This window comes from Lithobates pipiens, unplaced genomic scaffold (assembly GCF_037356315.1).
Source record: "Lithobates pipiens isolate NorthernLeopardFrog02 unplaced genomic scaffold, aLitPip1_a1.2 Scaffold_8, whole genome shotgun sequence".
Lineage (NCBI taxonomy): Eukaryota > Metazoa > Chordata > Amphibia > Anura > Ranidae > Lithobates > Lithobates pipiens.
Window position 1 is genome coordinate 180,710,896 of NW_027507903.1, and position 20,307 is coordinate 180,731,202.

A 20,307-nucleotide genomic window follows, 5' to 3' on the forward strand; every position below is an offset into this window, starting at 1 on the left:
CTATAACTTTCACAAAGACCAAATAATATCCACCAATTTGAACTTATTTTTACCAAAGATATGTAGTGGTATAAATTTTGGCCAAAATTTATGAAGAAAAAATTACTAATCTGCTAAATTTTATAACAGAAACAAAGAAAAATTCATTTTTTTTACAGAATTTTCTGTATTTTTTCTTTTATAGCACAAAAAATAAAAACCCAGCGGTGATTAAATACCACCAAAAGAAAGCTCCATTTGTGTGAAAAAAAGGACAAAAATTTCATATAGGTCCAGTGTTGCATGACTGAGTAATTGTCATTCAAAATGTGAGAGCACCAAAAGCTGAAAATTGGTCTGGTTATTAAGGGTGTTTAACCACTTGCCGACCGCCGCACGACGATATACGTCGACAGAATGGCACGGGCAGGCATATGGGCGTATATATACGCCCCTGCCTTCCCGCGGGTGGGGGGCCCAATCGGGCCCCCCCCCGGTGCCTGCGGCGGTCGGTATTCGTTCGGAAGCGATCCGGGATGAGGGGGCGGCCATTCATTCATGGCCACCCCCTTGCGATCGCTCCCGACGAATAGAAATGCTCCGTGACCTCTCCTGTAATGTAAACACAGGAGAGGAAGTGATGTAATCTCTCCTCCGTGTCAGTATTTTTCGTTCCGGCACCGAGGAGAGAGGATCGGTGAGTTGCACCAACACGACACTACACAGTAGAACATGCCAGGCACACTCACACCCCCCCTTCACCCCCCGATCACCCCCCCAATTACCCCTGCCCCCCCAGTCACAGTGACACCAATTGCATTTTTTTTTTTTTTTTTGCATTGGTGTCATTTGTGACTGTAATAACTGTTAGGGCAGTTAGGGTTAGCCCCCTTTAGTTCTAATGTACCCCCTAACCCCCCCAATAAAGGTTTAACCCCTTGATCATCCCCCGTCGCCAGTGTCACTAAGGCTGGGTTCACATTGCAGCGGTTTATGAGAACGAATGTGATTCGCACCGCACTGCAGTGCAAATCACATCCGATCTCTGTGCGATTCGAGTTCAGCCATAGAGATAGTATGGCTGAATTCGTGCCGCACCCGCCGCAAATTCGCACGGGACCCTTTTTATGGTCCGCAGCAGAATCGGATCGCATGGGTGTTCACACCATGCGATCCGAGTTTGCAGATCGAACGATATGCGAACTGATCTGGGGGTGTCATTAACATTTCACTGACACTCCCAGCAGTTCGCATAGGGCAGTGTGAACTGCCGCCGGGAGGCATGCGATGCGGGAACCCGCCGCGGATTCGTGGCGTTCCCGCATCGCTCCAGTGTGAACCCAGCCTAATAAGCGATCGTTTTTCTGATCGCTGTATTAGTGTCACAGGTGACGCTAGTTAGGCAGGTAAGTATTTAGGTTCGCCGCAACTTTTTATAGCGCCAGGGACCCCCATATACTACCGCATAAAGCCCCCTGATTGCCCCCTAGTTAACCCTTTCACCAGTGATCACCATATAACTGTTACAGGTGACGCTGGTTGGTTAGTTATTTTTTTATAGTTTCAGGGCACCCGCCATTTATTACCTAGTCTCACTAGTGTACCCCTAAATTTAGGGGTGTCTACTTTCCAAAATGGGGTCATTTGGGGGGGGGTTTGTGCCATCTTGGCATTTTATGGCCTTCAAAACTGTAACGCCCTTAGAAAGCCTGAAGGCGGTGCTTGGTTTTCGGGGCCCCGTACGCGGCTAGGCTCAAAAAAAGTCCCACATATGTGGTATCCCCGTACTCAGGAGAAGCAGCAGAATTTATTTTGGGGTGTCATTTCACATATGCCCATGGCATGCGTGAGCAATATATCATTTAGTGACAACTTTGTGAAAAAATTAAATTTTAAAAAAAGTTTGTCATTTTCCCGCAACTTGTGGCAAAATATAAAATATTCCATGGACTCAACATGCCTCTCAGCAAATAGCTTGGGGTGTCTACTTTCTAAAATGGGGTCATTTGTGGGGGTTTTGTGCCATCTTGGCATTTTATGGCCTTCAAAACTGTAATAGGTTGTGAGGAGTGAAGTCAAATATTTACGCCCTTAGAAAACCTGAAGGCGGTTCTTGGCTTTCGGGGCCCCGTACGCGGCTAGGCTCCCAAAAAATCCCACACATGTGGTATCCCCGTACTCAGGAGAAGCAGCAGAATTTATTTTGGGGTGTCATTTCACATATGCCCATAGCATGTGTGAGCAATATATCATTTAGTGACAACTTTGTGTAAAAAAAAAAAATATTTTTTTTTTGTCATTCAATCGCTTGAGGCAAAAAAATAAAATATTCAATGGGCTCAACATGCCACTTATCAATTTCCTTAGGGGGTCTACTTTCCAAAATGGGGTCATTTGGGGGGGTTTTGTACTGCCCTGCCATTTTAGCACCTCAAGAAATTAGATAGGCAGTCGTAAACTAAAAGCTGTGTAAATTCCAGAAAACGTACCTTAGTTTGTAGATGTGACAACTTTTGCGCAAACCAATAAATATACAGTTATTGACTTTTTTTTTACCAAAGACATGTGGCTGAATACATTTTGGCCTAAATGTATGACTAAAATTGAGTTTATTGGATTTTTCTAATAAATCATTTTTTTTTCAAAATTTGCGGTCTTTTTACGTTTATATCGCAAAAAATAAAAATCGCAGAGGCAATCAAATACCATCAAAAGAAAGCTCTATTTGTGGGAAGAAAAGGACGCAAATTTTGTTTGGGTACAACATTGCATGACCGCGCAATTACCAGTTAAAGCAGCGCAGTGCCAAATTGTAAAAAGACCTCTGGTCATTGACCAGCAAAATGGTCCAGTCTGAAAGTGGTTAAGTGCCCAGTGGTTAAAAAAGTAAGTACTTGTTAGTAGTTGTGTGTTCCTATTATGATAATTAACTTGCATGTTGCTCCATGTGCTTTTCCTTACTGTTGTACAGTTTGAAATGGCAACTTTCATGTTCCTGGCTACAGTAATCGTTCGTAGGAAACATCGTTCGTAATACAATGTATTTATCTGGTACAGAGTTATACCTACATTTTGGTCATGATAATTTGTCTTATTAACCACTTCAGCCCCGGACCAATTTTCAGCCTAAGGACCAGAGGTCTTTTTACAATTTTGCACTGCACTGCTTTAACTGGTAATTGCGCGGTCATACAATGTTGTACCCAAACGAAATTTGCGTCCTTTTCTTCCCACAAATAGAGCTTTCTTTTGATGCTATTTGATTGCCTCTGCGATTTTTATTTTTTGCGATATAAATGGAAAAAGACCAAAAATTTTGAGAAAAAAAATATATTTTCTACTTTTTGTTATAAGAAAAATTGAATAAAGTAGTTTTTAGTCATACATTTAGGGCAAAATGTATTCAGCCACATGTCTTTAGTAAAAAAAATGTCAATAAGCGTATATTTATTAGTTTGCGCAAAAGTTATAGCGTCTACAAACTAGAGTACATTTTCTGGAATTTACACTTGATGAGCCCATTGAATATTTTTTTTTTGTCCCAAGTGATTAAATAATGACACAAAAAAAAAAAGTTTACAAAAAGTTGTCACTAAATGATATATTGCTCACACATGCCATAGTTATATGTGGAATTGCACCCCAAAATATATTCTGCTGCTTCTCCTGAGTACGAGCATACCACATATGTGGGACTTTTTGGGAGTCTAGCCGCGTACGGCACCCCGAAAACCAATCACTGCCTTCAGGAATTCTAAGGGTGCAAATTTTTGATTTCACTCCTCACTACCTATCACAGTTTCGAAGGCCATAAAATGCCAAAATAGCACAAAACCCCCCCAAATGACCCCATTTTGGAAAGTAGACACCCCAAGCTATTTACTGAGAGGCATGTTGAGTCCATGAAATATTTTATATTTTGCCACAAGTTGCAGGAATATTACAATTTTTTTTTTTTGCACAAAGTTGTCACTAAATTATATATTGCTCACACATGCTATGGGCATAACTGAAATTACACCCCAAAATAAATTCTGCTGCTTCTCCCGAGTATGGGGATACCACATGGGAGCCTAGCCACGTACGGGACCCCGAAAACCAAGCACTGCCTTCCGGATTTAAATATAAAACGGTACCAAAAAAAACTGTTAGCGATCGCAGGGATCAGGCCTGACTCTGCGAATGCTGCAGTTATGTGTTTAGTGTTTTGCAAGTGACAGTGATCGATCGATACTGCACTTGGGTGGGCTGGGCGGAGGGGCAAAACGCAGGTGCTAGCAGGTATCTGGGCTGATCCTGCTAACAATTCTTTTTTTGGAACCCTAAACTGCTGGGGACGCTAGTATAGATCTGATCAGTCAGATATTGATCTGTTCAGATTCTATACCACTATGGGAGGTTTATGCTTTACGCATGGGTGTTAGCGGTACTGGCACTAACCTAGCGCTGCCTGGGGCGACGCAGACCCTGACCCTAAAACCTAATATATATCACCCGTCGGGTGATCAGGGGGTAATTTAAAAAACTTTATTGGGTAATAAATGGTGGGTGCCCTGATGCTATAAAAAGCAAACTAACTAACCAGAGTCACCCGTAACACTTATACGGTGATAACTGGTGAAAGGGATAACTAAGGGCAATCAGAGGGTTCAAATTTTTATTAGGTAGTATATGGGGGTCCCTGGCACTATATAAAAACCTGACAGGGAACCTAAATAACTAACTGGCTAACCAGCGTCACCAGTGACACTTATACGGTGATCGCTGGTGAAAGGGTTAACTAGGGGCAATCAGGGGGTTAAAACCATTATTGTATAGTATATGGGGGTACCTAGCGCTATAAAAACCTGGCGGTGAACCTAAAAAAATAACTAGCTACCTAGCGACACTAATGCAGCGATCAGAAAAACTATCGCTTAGTGCAGTGTTTCTCAAATCCAGTCCTCAGGCCCCCCCAACAGGTCATGTTTTCAGGTTTTCCATTATTTTTCACAGGTGATTTGATCAGTTTCACTGCCTTAGCAATTACCACAGCCGTTTCATCTGAGGGAAATCCTGAAAACATGACCTGTTGGGGGGGCCTGAGGACTGGATTTGAGAAACACTGGCTTAGTGATACTGGCAAAAGGGGGTGAAAGGGTTAACTAGGGGCAATCAGGGGGTTAAAACCGTTATTGGGTAGTATATCGGGGTACCTAGCGCTATAAAAACCTGGCGGTGAACCTAAAAAAAGAACTAGCTACTTAGCGGCACCAGTGACACTAATACAGTGATCAGAAAAACTATCGCTTTGTGACACTGGCAAAAGAGGGCGAAAGGGTTAACTAGGGGCAATCAGGGGGTTAAAAACATTATTGGGTAGTATATCGGGGTACCTAGCGCTATAAAAACCTGGCGGTGAACCTAAAAAAATAACTAGCTACTTAGCGGCACCAGTGACACTAATGCAGCGATCAGAAAAATGATCGCTTAGTGACACTAGCAAAAGGGGGTGAAAGGGTTAACTCTAGGGGCAATCAGGGGGTTAAACCTTTATGGGGGGGTAGGGGGCTACCCTGGACCTAACACTAACTGCCCTGACACTTTTTACTGTCACAACTGAGACTAAATGCAGTGATCAGAAAATAAATGATCACTGCAATCAGTGACACTGACTGGGAGGGGGGGGTCGGGGGAGTGATCGGGGGGGGATTTGTGTGCCTATGTGTGCCTACATGTCAGTGTAGTGTTGGTGCACACTTACTTTCAGTGTTCTCCTCGTAGTCCGGTCAAAAAGACCGCCCGAGGAGAATGACATCACTTCCTCCCTGCCTGTGTTTACTATACACAGCGGGGGAAGCTTCTCATTCGCCAGGAGCGATCGAAAGGGGAAGGCCAGAAACCAACGGCCATCCCCTCATCCCGGATCGCTCCTGCAGCGAAATGCACCGCCGCATCCAGCGGGAGGGGGTCCGATCGGACCCCCCACCCGCTGGAAGGCGAGCACGTACATGTACGCGCTTGTGCCTGTCGGTGCCATTGCACCGACATACATTGCCATGCGGCGGTCCTTAAGTGGTTAAATTGTGTCCAAAAATCATGAAGAAAAATTTATAATTTGCAAAATTTTATCACTGAAACCAAGAAAAATTTGTTTTTTTTCAACATTTTCAGTATTTTTTCATTTATAGCGCAAAAAATAGAAACCCAGAGGTGATCAAATAGCACCAAAAGAAAAGGACAAAAAAATGATTTAGGTACAGTGTTACATGACTGAGTAATTGTCATTCAAAGTGTGAGCACTGAAAGTTGAAAATTGGTCTGGGCAGGAAGGGGGTTTAACTTCCCAATAGGCAAGTGGTTAAAAAGACAGTGTCAAAATAAGAAATTAAAAGTAAAATAAATAAGAAAAAAAAGATTTTTTTTTTAAAGTGCCCTGTCCCGGCAAGCACAGAAGCAAACGCATACGCGAGTAGCACCCGCATATGAAAACGGTGTTCAAACCACACATGTGTGGTATTGCCACGATCATTAGAGTGAGAGCAATAATTCTAGCCCTAGAACTCCTCTGCAACTCAAAATTGGTAACCTGTACACATTTTTAAAATCACATATGGAGATTTTTAAGGGTAAAAGTGTGTTGCCATTCCACGAGTGCGCGCAATTTTGAAGCGTGACATGTTGGACTAACATTATCTTCCACAATATAAAAAAATTGGGCTAACTTTACTGTTATATTATATACTTATTTTTTGATTCAAAAAAGTATCTTTTTCCCCCCCAAAAAAGTGTGTTTGCAAGACTTGTAAGCCCTCTGCCCAAATACGGTGTGACAGAAAATATTGAAACGACTGTCATTTTAGTCTGTAGGGTGTTAGAACAAAATATATATATAATGTTTGGAGGTTCCAAGTCATTTTCTAGTAAAAAAAATGATTTTAACTTGTAAACAAGTGTCAAAAAAAGGCTCGGTTCTTAAGGCTACTTTCACACTGAGGCATTTTAGCGCTAAAAATAGCGCCTGCAAAGTGATTCTCCTGTGACTCCAGTGTGAAAGTCTGAGAGCTTTTCACACTAGAACGGTGCGCTTGCAGGACATTAAAAAAAGTCCTGCAAGCAGCATCTTTGAGGCTCCTAAAGGGCCCCTGCCCATTGAAATCAATGGGCAGCGCCGCCTATGACTCAAAACTGGAAAACCTGTAGAAATCTTTAAACATCATCTATGGAGATTTTCAAGGGTAAAAGTTTGTCACCTTTTCATGAGCGGGGGCAATTTTGAAGCATGACATGTTGGGTAACAATTTGCTCGGCGTAATATTATCTTTCATAATATAAGAAAAAATTGGGCTAACTTTACTGTGGTCATATTATTTAATAAAAAAAAGTGTATTTTTTCCAAAAAAAAGCGCGCTTCTAAGACGGCTGCACAAATACGGTGTGACCAAAGTATTGGAACAACCTCCATTTTATTCTCTAGGGTGTGAAAAAAATATATATATTTGGGGGTTCCAAGTAATTTTCTAGCAAAAAAAAGATTTTAACTTGTAAAACAAGTGTCAAAAACAGGCTCAGTCCTTAAGTGGTTAATATTGACTCCTTTTACAATTGTAATACAAGCTTTGTGATTTATCTACTTTCATGTAGTGCCTGCTGTGTCCAATATGTGGGGAGGACAACTAGATGTCTACGTGACAGGTTCTATGAGCATGTCTAAAGCATTGACAAAAATAAATCTACAAATATAGCTAAACATTTTATTTCATGTCATGGAGGTAATAAATCCACCATGTAAGTTAAATTCGTAGACACGATTAGACTCCCAAAGAGAGGTGGAGATGCTGTCCTGCAGAGGGGTATTCTGGATATTCCATCTCTTGACTCCCATCCCTTTGGGTTTGAACTTTGAATGGGATGTGTATTTTTTATGAATAAGTCCCGGCGCCTCCCTGCGGCCCAGCAGCACACATCTTTTATGCAGGTATTTTATAATATACTCTGTTTTGCTTTATATTTGCCTTTTGCTCCATGTGTTTTTACTAGTTTATTCTGCCATCTCTTCCAGTATCTGTATTTGTATTTTGTTTGATGGAGACCATTCATAGATCTCCATATGCCATTTTGGTATAATGATCTGGAAGGTGGGAGCTCTGATGATATACACATATACGTGGCATGGCTTTGTCACCATGTCTAGGTCAGTGTGAGATTGTCTACAATTTGTTATTTATAAGTAAGACATGTGCAGACTGAAATATTTTGTTTCGGAATTTTGTTTTAGTCCAAAAAATAAATTTATTTAGTTACTCCCGAAATTCGTTTTTATTTATTTCGTTAAAAAATTGCATTCGTCCGAAAATCCAAATGAATTACGGTCGAATCTGTCGTTGAAGGCTTATGGTGTCTATCGGAATGTTTAAAGATGATTCGACGGAGCAGCGAATCTCACTTATGATGCTGCAATCATACATTCCCTACAAGCTATATTTAGGATTCTAATGTTGTACGTCTTCTATGTTTTTTTTTAAGGCTATCTGCATTGCACACAGGTCATTAGCATTAAGAAAAAAAATGCGTTGGGTCCCCCGAAATTTCATACCAGGCCCTTTGGGTCATGTATGGATATTAAGGGTAACCCCGTGCCAAAAAAAAAATGGTGTGGGGGTCCCCCTCAAAATCCATACCAGACCCGAAGGGCTTGGTATGGAATTTCGGGGGACCCCCACGCATTTTTTTTTCTTAATTTTTTTTTCTTAATGCTAATGACCTGTGTACAATGCAAATACCTACTGGCTACTGCAACCATGGTGTGTGTGTCATTGTTTGTATGGAACATTCAATAAATGGACTTCAAGAACGTTGGTGTGCAGCCAATTTCATTCCTTATTTTGAAAAAACATGACTGAACTGATGAAACAAATGGAAGGAATGTGTGAAGGGGCCTTAATGTCGCTTTAATACTGTAATGGCCAGGTGCATTTTTAGTATAATAAATAAATAGTTTATTAAAAAAAGACCAAAAAAATTCTTATATGTGCGTAAATGTTATTATAATGCAGAGCGACATCTAATGGTCATAGTATATACTGGTAACAGAAATATAGGTAATTGAGAAAAAAAAAACAATGTTAATTTCTTTATAGTTCTGTCTTGATAACGTTTTGATGAGTTATATAATGCTTCATTGTTTTGTTTTTATTTCAATTTTCTATTTTCATTGCTTTTGATGAGACAAGCATAGTGTAAAAAAAAAAAAAAAAGTCAGCATTTTTCTAATGTTTGTTGAGCATATTGTAAACAATAAAAATAAACATATGAGCAATAACATATCTGACTCAATTTTGTACATTTAATTCATTGTTTGGACACTGAATTGAAATAAACATGCTAATCTACTTACTTACAATCATTTTTTTTTGGTGGCAGATTATCTTAAAAAAGTTTCAATCATAAGCATTCTCTTATTCACATACTACATACTAACACTTTAGGTTTTGACTAACTTGTCATTTGAATTGGTGTCTAGAAATTATGCCGCATACACACGATCTGAGTTTGTCAGGAAAATCTTGGATGTTTTTTCCGACAGAATTCCACTCAAGCTTGGCTTGCATACACATGGTCACACAATAATTCTCTGAACTTTCGACCGTCAAGAACGGCAGTGAGGTACAACATGCGACGAGCTGAGAAAATGAAGTTCAATGTTTCTGAGCATGTGTTGAATTGTTTCTGAGCATGCGTAGGAATTTTGCGCATCGGAATTGCTACAGATGATCGGAATTTCCGATCTGAACTTTTTCCATCGTAAAAATAGAGAGCCTGCTCTCAATCTTTTGCTGGCGAAATTCCGCCAGCAAAAGTCTGATGGAGCATACACACAGTTGGAATTTCTGACCAAAAGATCTCATCGAACTTTTGCTGGCGGGATTTCCAATTGTGTGTATGGGGCTTTAGCTTAATTCTATGAGAAAGTTTGGAGCAAATTTTGTGGAGAACACAGATTGTTCTCTATTGGCCATGGATAGCTTCAATGTATGTTTTGCAACCATTTCAAAGAGTTATGATGGCTCAGTAAATTTGATCAACACGATGTTTACATATGGAACACTAAAATGAAGTTATAGGTTAATAAATTTATTTTCAAGTAAAACATTAAATAACAAGTAATAAAACGCAACAAAAAAATGTTAATATAAAAAGAAACACATACAAAACATTTACATTGCCCGCTTTAAAGCTTTAGCCATGTGATTAAAAAAAAGTAGTGACACACACACACATTTCAATTAGACCCCTATCACACATGCTCTTTAGCGCTAACAATAGCACATGTAAAACGCCTGAAAAAAACCTCAGCTGCAATCCCAGTGTGAAAGCCTGAGTGCTTTCACACTGGGGTGCTGCACTGGCAGGGGACGTCAAAAAAAGTCCTGCAAGCAGATTCTTTGCAGCGGCATTTTGTGGTTGATTTTAACAATTTTTCAGCTACTAGCGGGGGTTAAAACCCTCCCGCTAGCGGGCAAACAGCACCTCTAAAACAAATGTAAAGCGGCGCTAAAAATAGCACTGCTTTACCGCAGACGCCCGGGCGCCAACAGTGTGAGAGAACTAAGTCTACAGCATATTTTTTTGTAGAGAAATGTTTACTTTTTCCCGTGACAATCAGCATCCTAGTCCTTTGCTCATCGGAAATGGAATGTGGATGGGCCCTTCTAACAATATCTATGTTCCGTCCTGATGACATGGCTGTCAGTAAAAGCACAAAAGAGACATCAACAAACATGCTTCAATGGATCAGTCACTGCAACAGGCACTGATAGGGTGGAAAATTGCAAGACTACTAGTATTACCATGAGTGGCAGATGCAAGGAGAAATATGGTGGTCGGGCAGTATCGGGTTTTTCAACATGGCTGGAGCTCAGCATCAAATAATGCAGCACTGCTTAAAAAACAAACTCTTGTTTAAATACAAGACCTTAAGCACTAACATAAAACAACATAGAACATGTTATATCACAGACAGGTTTATTTAGACTCCTGTCGCTTTACGAATATTCAAGGCTGCCTACAGGTATGAAGTGCAGACACCCACAGGTGACTGTACATACCTGTAGCAGCTTTTGGTATTCTCTGGTTCAATTGAATGTTAAGTTATAGAGCTTTATTGAGTTTACCCATCTCCTTCCACACATTCCAATTGCATAGTTATGTGCAAAAGGGTAGGTTTGGGCCAGGCCGTGGGGAACAGGTTTGCACTGTATCTGAAGTCTGTGTGCCTGAATAAAGGAAGGGAACCCACACCTACACCCAGGGTTTTTACTTGTGCATTACAGGTAAATTTTTAGGGTTAGGTTAAATGTATTGGAAAAGTTATACTTAAGCCTCGTACACACGATCAGATTTTCCAATGGGAATCGCATATGTATGCTCCATCGGATAACTGTTGTCGGATTTTCCGCGGACAAATGTTGGATGACGAGCTTATACATTTTCCACGGACAACGGTCTGTCAGATTTTCCGATTGTGTGTACACAAGTCCGTCAGACAAAAGTGAAAAGTACAAACATGCACGCTTGGGAATCAATGCTCAAACACAACATTAGCAGAAGGTGCCCAAAGGGTGGTGCTAAAGAGCTGAAAAGCCACGTAGTATGTCACTGCGTTCGTGTTTGTTGGCCGACAATTGTGTGCCGTTTGCATGCAAGACAAGTTCATGGCCAACGCCCTTCGAACAAAAGTCTGACACTCTGTGGAAAATCCAATCGTGTGTACGAGGCTTTAGAGTTTATGTAGTAGGGACATTAAGAGCTATTGTCAGCCTAAAGCCTCATACACATGATTGGACTTTGTACACACTTTCCCGTGGACTTTTGTACAAAGGGCGTTGTCTGTAAGTTTGTATTACATACACACAATCAGACTTTTTAGGCAACAAACACTAACGTAGTGACCGTTCAACGTACTGATGACACTTCAAAAGAAGACGTTCAATTACTCCAGCGCCACCTTTGGTCAACTTCTGTATTGTTGTCTGATCCTTTGCATTGGTTCTGAGCATGTGTGTTTGTACACAAAACCATCGGACTTATGTACAAAGTACACACGTTTGGACTTATGTTGTCAAAAAGTTGTCCGTTTGGACAGCCAACAAAATTCTGATGAAAACCGAAAAAGTTTGTCTGATGGAGCGTACACACGGTTGGATGTTGCTCCAAAACAGCTAATTTGCATGTTTGTTGTCAAAAAGTCCAATCGTGTGTACGGGCCTTAACAGTTTGGTTAAAGTATAACTAAACGTTAGTTCTGGATAGAGTGGAGAGGGATTAGAACACCTGTTGGGTTTTTATTCTCGTCAGTGCCTCCATTAGGGAGATTCACCCTCTCCATTTGTTATTTTTACCATCATCACTGAGAGTGAAATTAAAAGTTTTGCTTGTAGGTTTCGCTTTCAACATATTCAATATTAAATGTATCAAGATGTGGTCTACACTGCCTCCTAGTGGCATCTGAAGAATTACTTGTCATTCCCTTTGGTTCAGTATAGAAATTAGAAAAACAATTAGAACATTTGCATCCTTTTCCAACAAAGAACTAGATGGTTTTATCACATTTTCCAGCATTGTAAACACAATGGTTGACTTGATGACATTCTTTCCTGTGATAAAATGCCCCCTTTTTGGGTTGTAAAGAAAACACATTTGCTTGGAATTCTTCTTTTGCTAATACAACAGCATCTTTGTCATTTGTACCACTTCCATGCAAATATTGCTGTATGCCAGAAATGACCTCCGATTTGTATTTCATTTTTAGATCGGTTAGACAGCTTTTCCTGCTCTTAGTTTCAATGGTGATGTCTCCTTTTTCTGTGCTGTTTAATTTCTGTAACATATTTGATCAAATATTACATGCATCCTTTAATTGATGATTTATAATGGTACAAACCTGTAAATCTATAGTACAATATGCACAAAGAGCAACCATATCACTGCAACTCAATATTTTGCACAACCAAACAATTAAATAAATACTTTACCAATATCACCCTCCTACCCCAAATGCTAAAGCTTATTTATTGTTTTTTAGAGTAAATTTAAAGTTCAGTTCACGTAATGCTGACATTTCTTGGTAGAAGCCAAGAAGCTTAATCATTAATTTACTTAGTTTAACATTCACTCACTCCCTTTATCTCTCACTCAGTGTATGCTTTTAAGCTGTGATATTTTAATTCCAAAGCACTGAAACTCACAATTATTGTTTCTTTAGGTGACATTATATGATGTTAGAATCCTAATTTAAAATGAAAAATAAAACACACAAATATGCTGTTTACAGTATAGTAAATTAATTATACTCTACATTTTAGACCTATCATACACCCATCTAATGCAGCAATAGCAGCTTACTGCAGCAAAATGCAGCTATTGTTTTGTTGCAGCAACAGGTGACACTGCATTGGACCTGCAATAAAGTAAAAAAAAAACGAAAAAAAAAAAACATACCATGCATTGCACTGAACAAAAACAAAGGATTCAAGTCCAGTTTTGTGTTTGTTGCTAAATGAAAGAATGGGCTGCCTTAACACAAGGTACTGTACATTGAGATTCAAAATACTGCAAGTTATTGTGCAGGTGGTGTAGCTCTGAACAGGGCCGCCATCAGGGGGGTACAGGCATTACACCTGAAAGGGGCCCGCATGCCCCCAGGGGCCCGGCCATGCCCCCCCCCCATAAATAGCGAGCTACTGGAGAGAGGACAGAGCTTGGCTTGATGGGATGACACTTTTTCGCCAGCACCCACCAACCGCCCCCTCCCCCCCCCCCCCCCCGTTGTCAGCTGACTGATGGAGTGAGGAGGAGAGAACATGAAGAGATCACACTTTCACCATGGCCAGTGCACTCTGCTCATCCATTCCCTTCAGAGGCAGAGCCTGATGGCTGCTGCAGGATTTGCTCGGACTTTGGTTGGCAGGACAAGAACAGAGGGAGTGGCCAGCTAGTCAACAGTGAACATGGACACAGACACCAATAACAGATTGTAACAGAGAGTGCAGCATGGAGGGTAAGTCTGAAATATTTAATGTGTGCTGCTGACTGTGCCTCCTGTGCTGCCTGTACATTTTAGTGGGACTTTATTTATTTATCGCCTTCTTCTTGGATGGGACACCCTTAGGCTGACTAGCATTTTGGAGAGCCCACTGCCCGCCTCTTCACTATGTAACTCTCATCCCCATCCACAGTCATCCTCATCCATTTTCACAATGCAACTCAATCACCTTCACTCAGCATCTACTCTATCCCTCCAGTCTCCATAACGCACGCATCCCCACCCACACCGAACATCATCCATACCTCCAGTCTCCACAACGCACACATCCCCACCCACGGCAAACATCATCCATCCCTCCAGTCTCCACAACGCACGCATCCCCACCCACGTCAAGCACCATCCATCCCTCCAGTCTCCACAACACACGGAATGTTGGGGGTTGGGCCCCGGGGGGCCCCAGGCCTAAAGCTGTGTAAGGGGCCCCAAAATTTCTGATAGCTGCCCTGGCTCTGAAACTAAACAGCTTAGTGCGCAGGAAGTCTGTATTTGTATATGTGCTTTTTTTAGTTTTGGATAGCAGTGAAGGATAAGACCCCTGTCAGTTTATATTGCTATCCAATACCCTGTTAGATAGTTTCACTTACTGTTCCTGTCATGATGACATTACAGTGCGCACATGACTAGGTTGGCAAAAAGGGACATCAACAAGCATCCCTCAATGGATCAGTCATTGCAACAGGAACTGATGGGGTGGAAAATCTCAGGACTGCAAGTATTACCATGAGTGGTGGATGAGCAGTATGAGGTTTTTCCACATGGCTGGAGTTCAGCTTCAAATAATGCTGCATTGCTTAAAAAGCATAATCATCTTAAAAAAAAAAAAATCATAAATTGGTTGATTTTTGAAAGAATGTCTATATAATGAAGGAACTGTATTTTCTGAAAGGCATGTTGAGTCTTTAAAATTTAATTTTTGCTTCAAGTTTTTGGAAAGTTGTGCATTTAATAAGATATTTCTCACACGAATAAATACAAGTACATACTGCTACTTCTCCCCAGTGTTTTAAAGGTATGCCTCGGTCTAGATAATCTAAAAATGGGGGAGGGTACCATCATCCACAATGGTTAGTATTGGGGAAAAAAAACACCTGGGGCTAGCCCAAACATGCCCCTAGCAAAAACAGAGAAGGTTGGACTATCTCGGTACCCAAGGATTAGGCAGAAAGTATACTTAAAATAAAACTATTTTTTAAAGAGGAACTGCAGACATAATTTGTAATAAAAACATCTTTGCCATTCTGAAGCTTCCTTCCAAATGCTTTACATATTATTTTATATATTCTGTACTTGCCAAATGTGCTGCAGAAATCTCCCTCCACTTAGTCTGGCTGCATCCATTTTAACTGTGGGCAGCTGAAGCTGCTGCCTGGTCACTTCCTGGATTTACACAGAAGAACACCTCATTGACCCTTGTGTGATGAGCCCCCTCCCTTCCTGCCAAAATTTCACGAGAGTAAGAGAGAGAGCTGTGCATGATGTCTTAAGCCTAGGCTTTTTACCAGACAAGAAACAGAAAGTGGGCTGTATAAGGTATTTACTGGCAGAAAATGCTATCCAAAGTTAAAACAACAAGGGCAGGGGATTTAATAGATGGGAAGTTGAAAAAAATGACTGAAGTTACGCTTTAATAGAAAAACATTAACCACTTCAGCCCCGGAAGAATTTACCCCCTTCCTGACCGGGCTATTTTTTGTGGTACGACACTGCATCACTTTAACTGACTGAATTGCGTGGTCGTGCGCCGCTGTACCCAAACAAAATTTACATCCTTTTTTACCACAAATAGAGCTTTATTTTGGTGGTATTGGATCACCTCTGCGTTTTATTTTTTTTTAGTTTTTGTGTGCTATAAACAAAAGAAGAGCGACAATTTTGGAAAAAAACAAAACAATATATTTTACTTTTTGCTATAATAAATATTCCAATTTAAAAAACAAACACAAAACATTGGTATATTGATTCGTTTGAGAAAAAGTTATAGCGTCTACAAAATAGGGGCTAGATGTTATTTTTATTATTATTATTTTTTTTTTTAATAGTAATGTCTGTGATCTGCGATTTTTATCTGTATTACAATATTTCGGCTGACAGATTTGACACATTTTTGGGACCAGTGACATTTATACAGTGATCAGTGCTATAAAAATCCACTGATTATTGTATAAATTACACTAGTAGGGAAGGGGTGTTAACACTAGGGGGCAATCAAGTGGTTAACTGTGTTTCCTAGGTGTATTGTAACTGTGGGGGGATGGGACTGACTAGGGGAGGAGACCAATCTGTGTTGTGTTCATACTTAGTATGAGCACACGGTCTGTCTCCTCTCTCTTGACAGAACTGGGATTTGTGTGTTTACACACACAGATCCCGGTTCTCGCTCTGTCACGAGCGACGGTGGGTGCCCAGTGATCATCGCACCTGCCGCCACTCGCATCAGCTCCGGGAACATGCTGCAGACGTGCGCCTCCTACAGCGTCTTAAAGAGCCAACGGCTCGCCCAGGGGAGCCAACCTGGTCCGGTAGCAGTTAAAAGGGGAAGGGGAGGGGAAGGAACAAAAAAGCTATATACAATCAATAGTTGCTGTGCATAAATCTTTGAAAGGATTCAAGAGGCACCCGAAGGATCGCAAGGGGCTCTGGAATGTAGATCTTGACAAAGTCCTCTACATGTTTCGTGGCACAGGCCACTTCCTCAGGAGGAGTCAATCATTGTCATCTACAAAATAAACATAATCTCATAGTCAAACAGCCATAGCAAAAGATATATTTGTACGATAGTAGAGAATAAAGGAGAGGGTAAAAACAAATATAGACAGCGGCGTGCAGGCGCACTATTGCCATTAGCAGCATGCCGCTGCTTACAGCGATATGCCGTTAATGTCGGCTCCCATGCGCATGCGCAGGAGTGACGTCATCACTGCTCCGGTGCTGTGAGTGGCCAGAACAGCGATACCCGGAAGAAGATGGATGCTCTGGACTACAGGGGACAGCAGTAACATCGCTGGCTCCTGTGTCACGTAAGTGACACATAATGGGCTACTATGCTATGCATAGTAGCTCATTATGCTTTACCTTTGCAGGGAGACAAAGAGGAAGTAAACCCATCAGGGTTTACTTCCTATTTAATAAATAGCATGAGCATGACATATGGTCTGGGGATCCATATATCTGTATATTGCTTACCTGGAGAGACCAATGGAATGTGAGACAGCACAGCAGAGGCACCCGATGGTAGTCCCCCTACGGCGGACACGGGAGACACTGGGTGACGCAGTTCTACAATCCAAAATGTACAGTATCTCACAAAAATGAGTACACCCCCTCACATTTTTGTAAATATTTTATTATACCTTTTCATGTGACAACACGGAAGAAATTACACGTTGCTACAATATAAAGTAGTGAGCGTAGAGCTTGTATAACAGTGTAAATTTGCTGTCACCTCAAAATAACTCAACACACAGTTATTAATGTCTAAACTGCTGGCAACAAAACTGAGTACACCCCTAAGTGAAAATGTCCAAATTGCACCCAAAGTGTCAATATTTTGTGGGCATGAAGTTCAACAGAGCTTTACAAGTTTCCACTGGAGTCCTCTTTCACTCCTCCATGATGACATTACATGCTGGTGGATGTTAGAGATCTTGCGCTCCTCCACCTTCTGTTTGAAGATGCCCCACAGACGCTCAATAGGGTTTAGGTCTGGCCAACCCAACATCTTTACCCTCAGCTTCCTTAGCAAGGCAGTGGTTGTCTTGGAGGTGTGTTTGGGGTTGTTATGTTGGAATACTGCCCTGAGGCCTAGTCACAGAACAGAGGTGATCATGCTCTACTTCAGTGTATCACAGTACATGTTGCCATTCATGGTTCCCTCAATGAACTGTAGCTCCCTAGTGCCGGCAGCACTCATGCAGCCCCAGACCATGATACTCCCACCACCATGCTTGACTGTACATACAGTGCCTTGAAAAAGTATTCATACCCCTTGAAATTTTTCTTATTTTGCCATGTTACAAAAACATAAAAATTTCAAGTGGTATGAATACTTTTTCAAGGTGCTGTATTCTGACATATTGTCCATAAATACAATATAACCCGACAAATACAATATAACCCGACAGCATCAGCACATGCGCACTGAAGAAATGGCAGTACGTGCTGTTACCGGCAGCTCCCACGCGCATGTGTGGGATTAACGTCATCGCGGCTCTGGTCAATCACAGCGCCAGAGCCCGTAATACCCGGAAGTAACCCCGGGAGCGATGTCGGCCACCAGAGTTGGGTACGAGGACGGCTGCAGGGGCTTCGATCTCAGATAAGTAATTCATAATGAGCTAGTATGCTATGCATACTTGCTCATTTTGCCTTTGTCTTGCAGGTTTTTTTTTTTTTGGGGGGGGGGGGTTTCTAGGGTTTACAACCACTTTAAGCATTTACAATCACCCTCAAGCATTGGGCAGAAGCTTTAACCATGTGCAATCTGTATATCTGTAAGCGCTAATAAGTTTACAAATGAATTATCCACAAATCATCTTTTTAAAAGTAAAAAACTTGATACACACCTCAAAAATTGCCACCTAAGTGTATCACCACCGCGCCAACAACCCCTCTCCCAGCTGCTACTTAAATGTATGAATAAATAAACAAGAAGGTGAATGTAGCTAAACCCATCCAAATAACCATAAAATATCACCTTGTAGCGCTAAATTAGTGTAAAAGTAATCAAATTGAAGTTACCCCTCAAACAACAAATTGTGTTACTCACAACAAAATCTCTCTAAAAAAATGGAAAATATATATATTTGTGAAAAGACTCAATGTGATAGTCTTAAAATAATAATAATACATAGATGAAATCAATAGTCCACAAAAAAAATTTTTTAATCCTTTTCATGTGCAAATCTTATCAGTGTCCATATAATACTGGTATAGCCTTCACCATACACCCTCAGTGACCGTGCCCCCCTCATTGGAGAACTCACCAGCTGCGGCGCCCAGCACTCTCGTGCCAGGCCAGATGTGCGTTTAGATCACTCAAACGATGACAGCAGGTATCCAGCAATCAATGTATATTCTCCTTTAAGGCTTTAATGAAGCAACACCTCAACGCATCAGCTGCAACGCCCAACACTCCCGTGTCAGGCTAGATGTGCGTTTAGATCACTCAAACGATGACAGCAGGTATCCAGCAATCAATGTATATTCTCCTTTAAGGCTTTAATGAAGCAACACCTCAAAGCATCAGCTGCAACGCCCAACACTCCCGTGTCAGGCTAGATGTGCGTTTAGATCACTCAAACGATGACAGCAGGTATCCAGCACTCAATGTATATTCTCCTTTAAGGCTTTTAATGGAGCAACCCCTCAAAGCACCTCAGAAAGAAGAACAAAAATCTCCCATAGTGCAAAACTGTAAAAACTCTTTAATTCCAAAATTAAAATCCACTCATTAATGCACTCACATGTAAACAGCTTGAACGAAAGCACTTCAAAATCACTCCACTCCTTAGTAACAACGCACTTTACTCCAAGGCATTGGTGGTCACAGTGGATACTGGTTAGATAAGTAGCATAAATACTGTCTCTCACCCTTCCTTCTGCTGTTTGGTCCCTCACAGCAGAGCTCACAGTTCAAACACAGCGCGCCACTCTCCCAGTTCTGTTCCTCGTATTAGACACCTCCTTCCGCCTTGGTTGCAGTGCTCAGTGTATCAAAGATAGTTGCCAGATAGCCACGCCCGACATGTTTCGTCATAGGACTTATTCATGGGATTGGCTATCTGGCTCCCAGTTCCACCTTTTATTCAAATAGCAACTATCCCATAATACCACGCAGCCTAACCCCGCCTCTGTCTCCACAGGCTCTATGAGCAGCCTAGGTCTTCTCATTGGCCACTTAGTGTAACTCTACGCAGCCCCCCCACGCGCAGGCCCTCCCCCAAGAAGTGTCCATCCGACAGAGCGGCAGAACGAACAGGAGCCCACAGCTGATCAGCTGCCTCCACTCCCGCACGTCGTTGCCCTGGCCACGCATGCGCAGACAGCCACAATCCCTCACCCACAGACGACATCGTCCATCCAGCGTACGGCCCACACACCCCCATTCGCGCATGCGCCATCCCCTTCACCTCGCTCCCTAGGACATGAACGATACATAGGAGCTCCCACTAAACCGTATCCCGTCGGCGCAAACCATCCCGGCCACGCATGCGCGGCCCCACACTAGCCGCCAGACCTGGATG

At 41.6% G+C, this 20,307-nt stretch overlaps 1 protein-coding gene across 1 annotated transcript in view; it reads right to left on the reverse strand.

Moving 5' to 3' along the window:
- Nucleotides 1-10,071: 10,071 nt before the first annotated feature.
- Nucleotides 10,072-20,307, reverse strand: part of LOC143964396 (uncharacterized) — a 63,530-nt gene continuing 53,294 nt past the window's right edge. Inside the window, exon 4 of the mRNA XM_077474112.1 lies at nt 10,072-12,838. Coding sequence (XP_077330238.1) covers nt 12,551-12,838 — 288 coding nt within the window. The 3' untranslated portion in view covers nt 10,072-12,550. The remainder of the gene's footprint in view (nt 12,839-20,307) is intronic.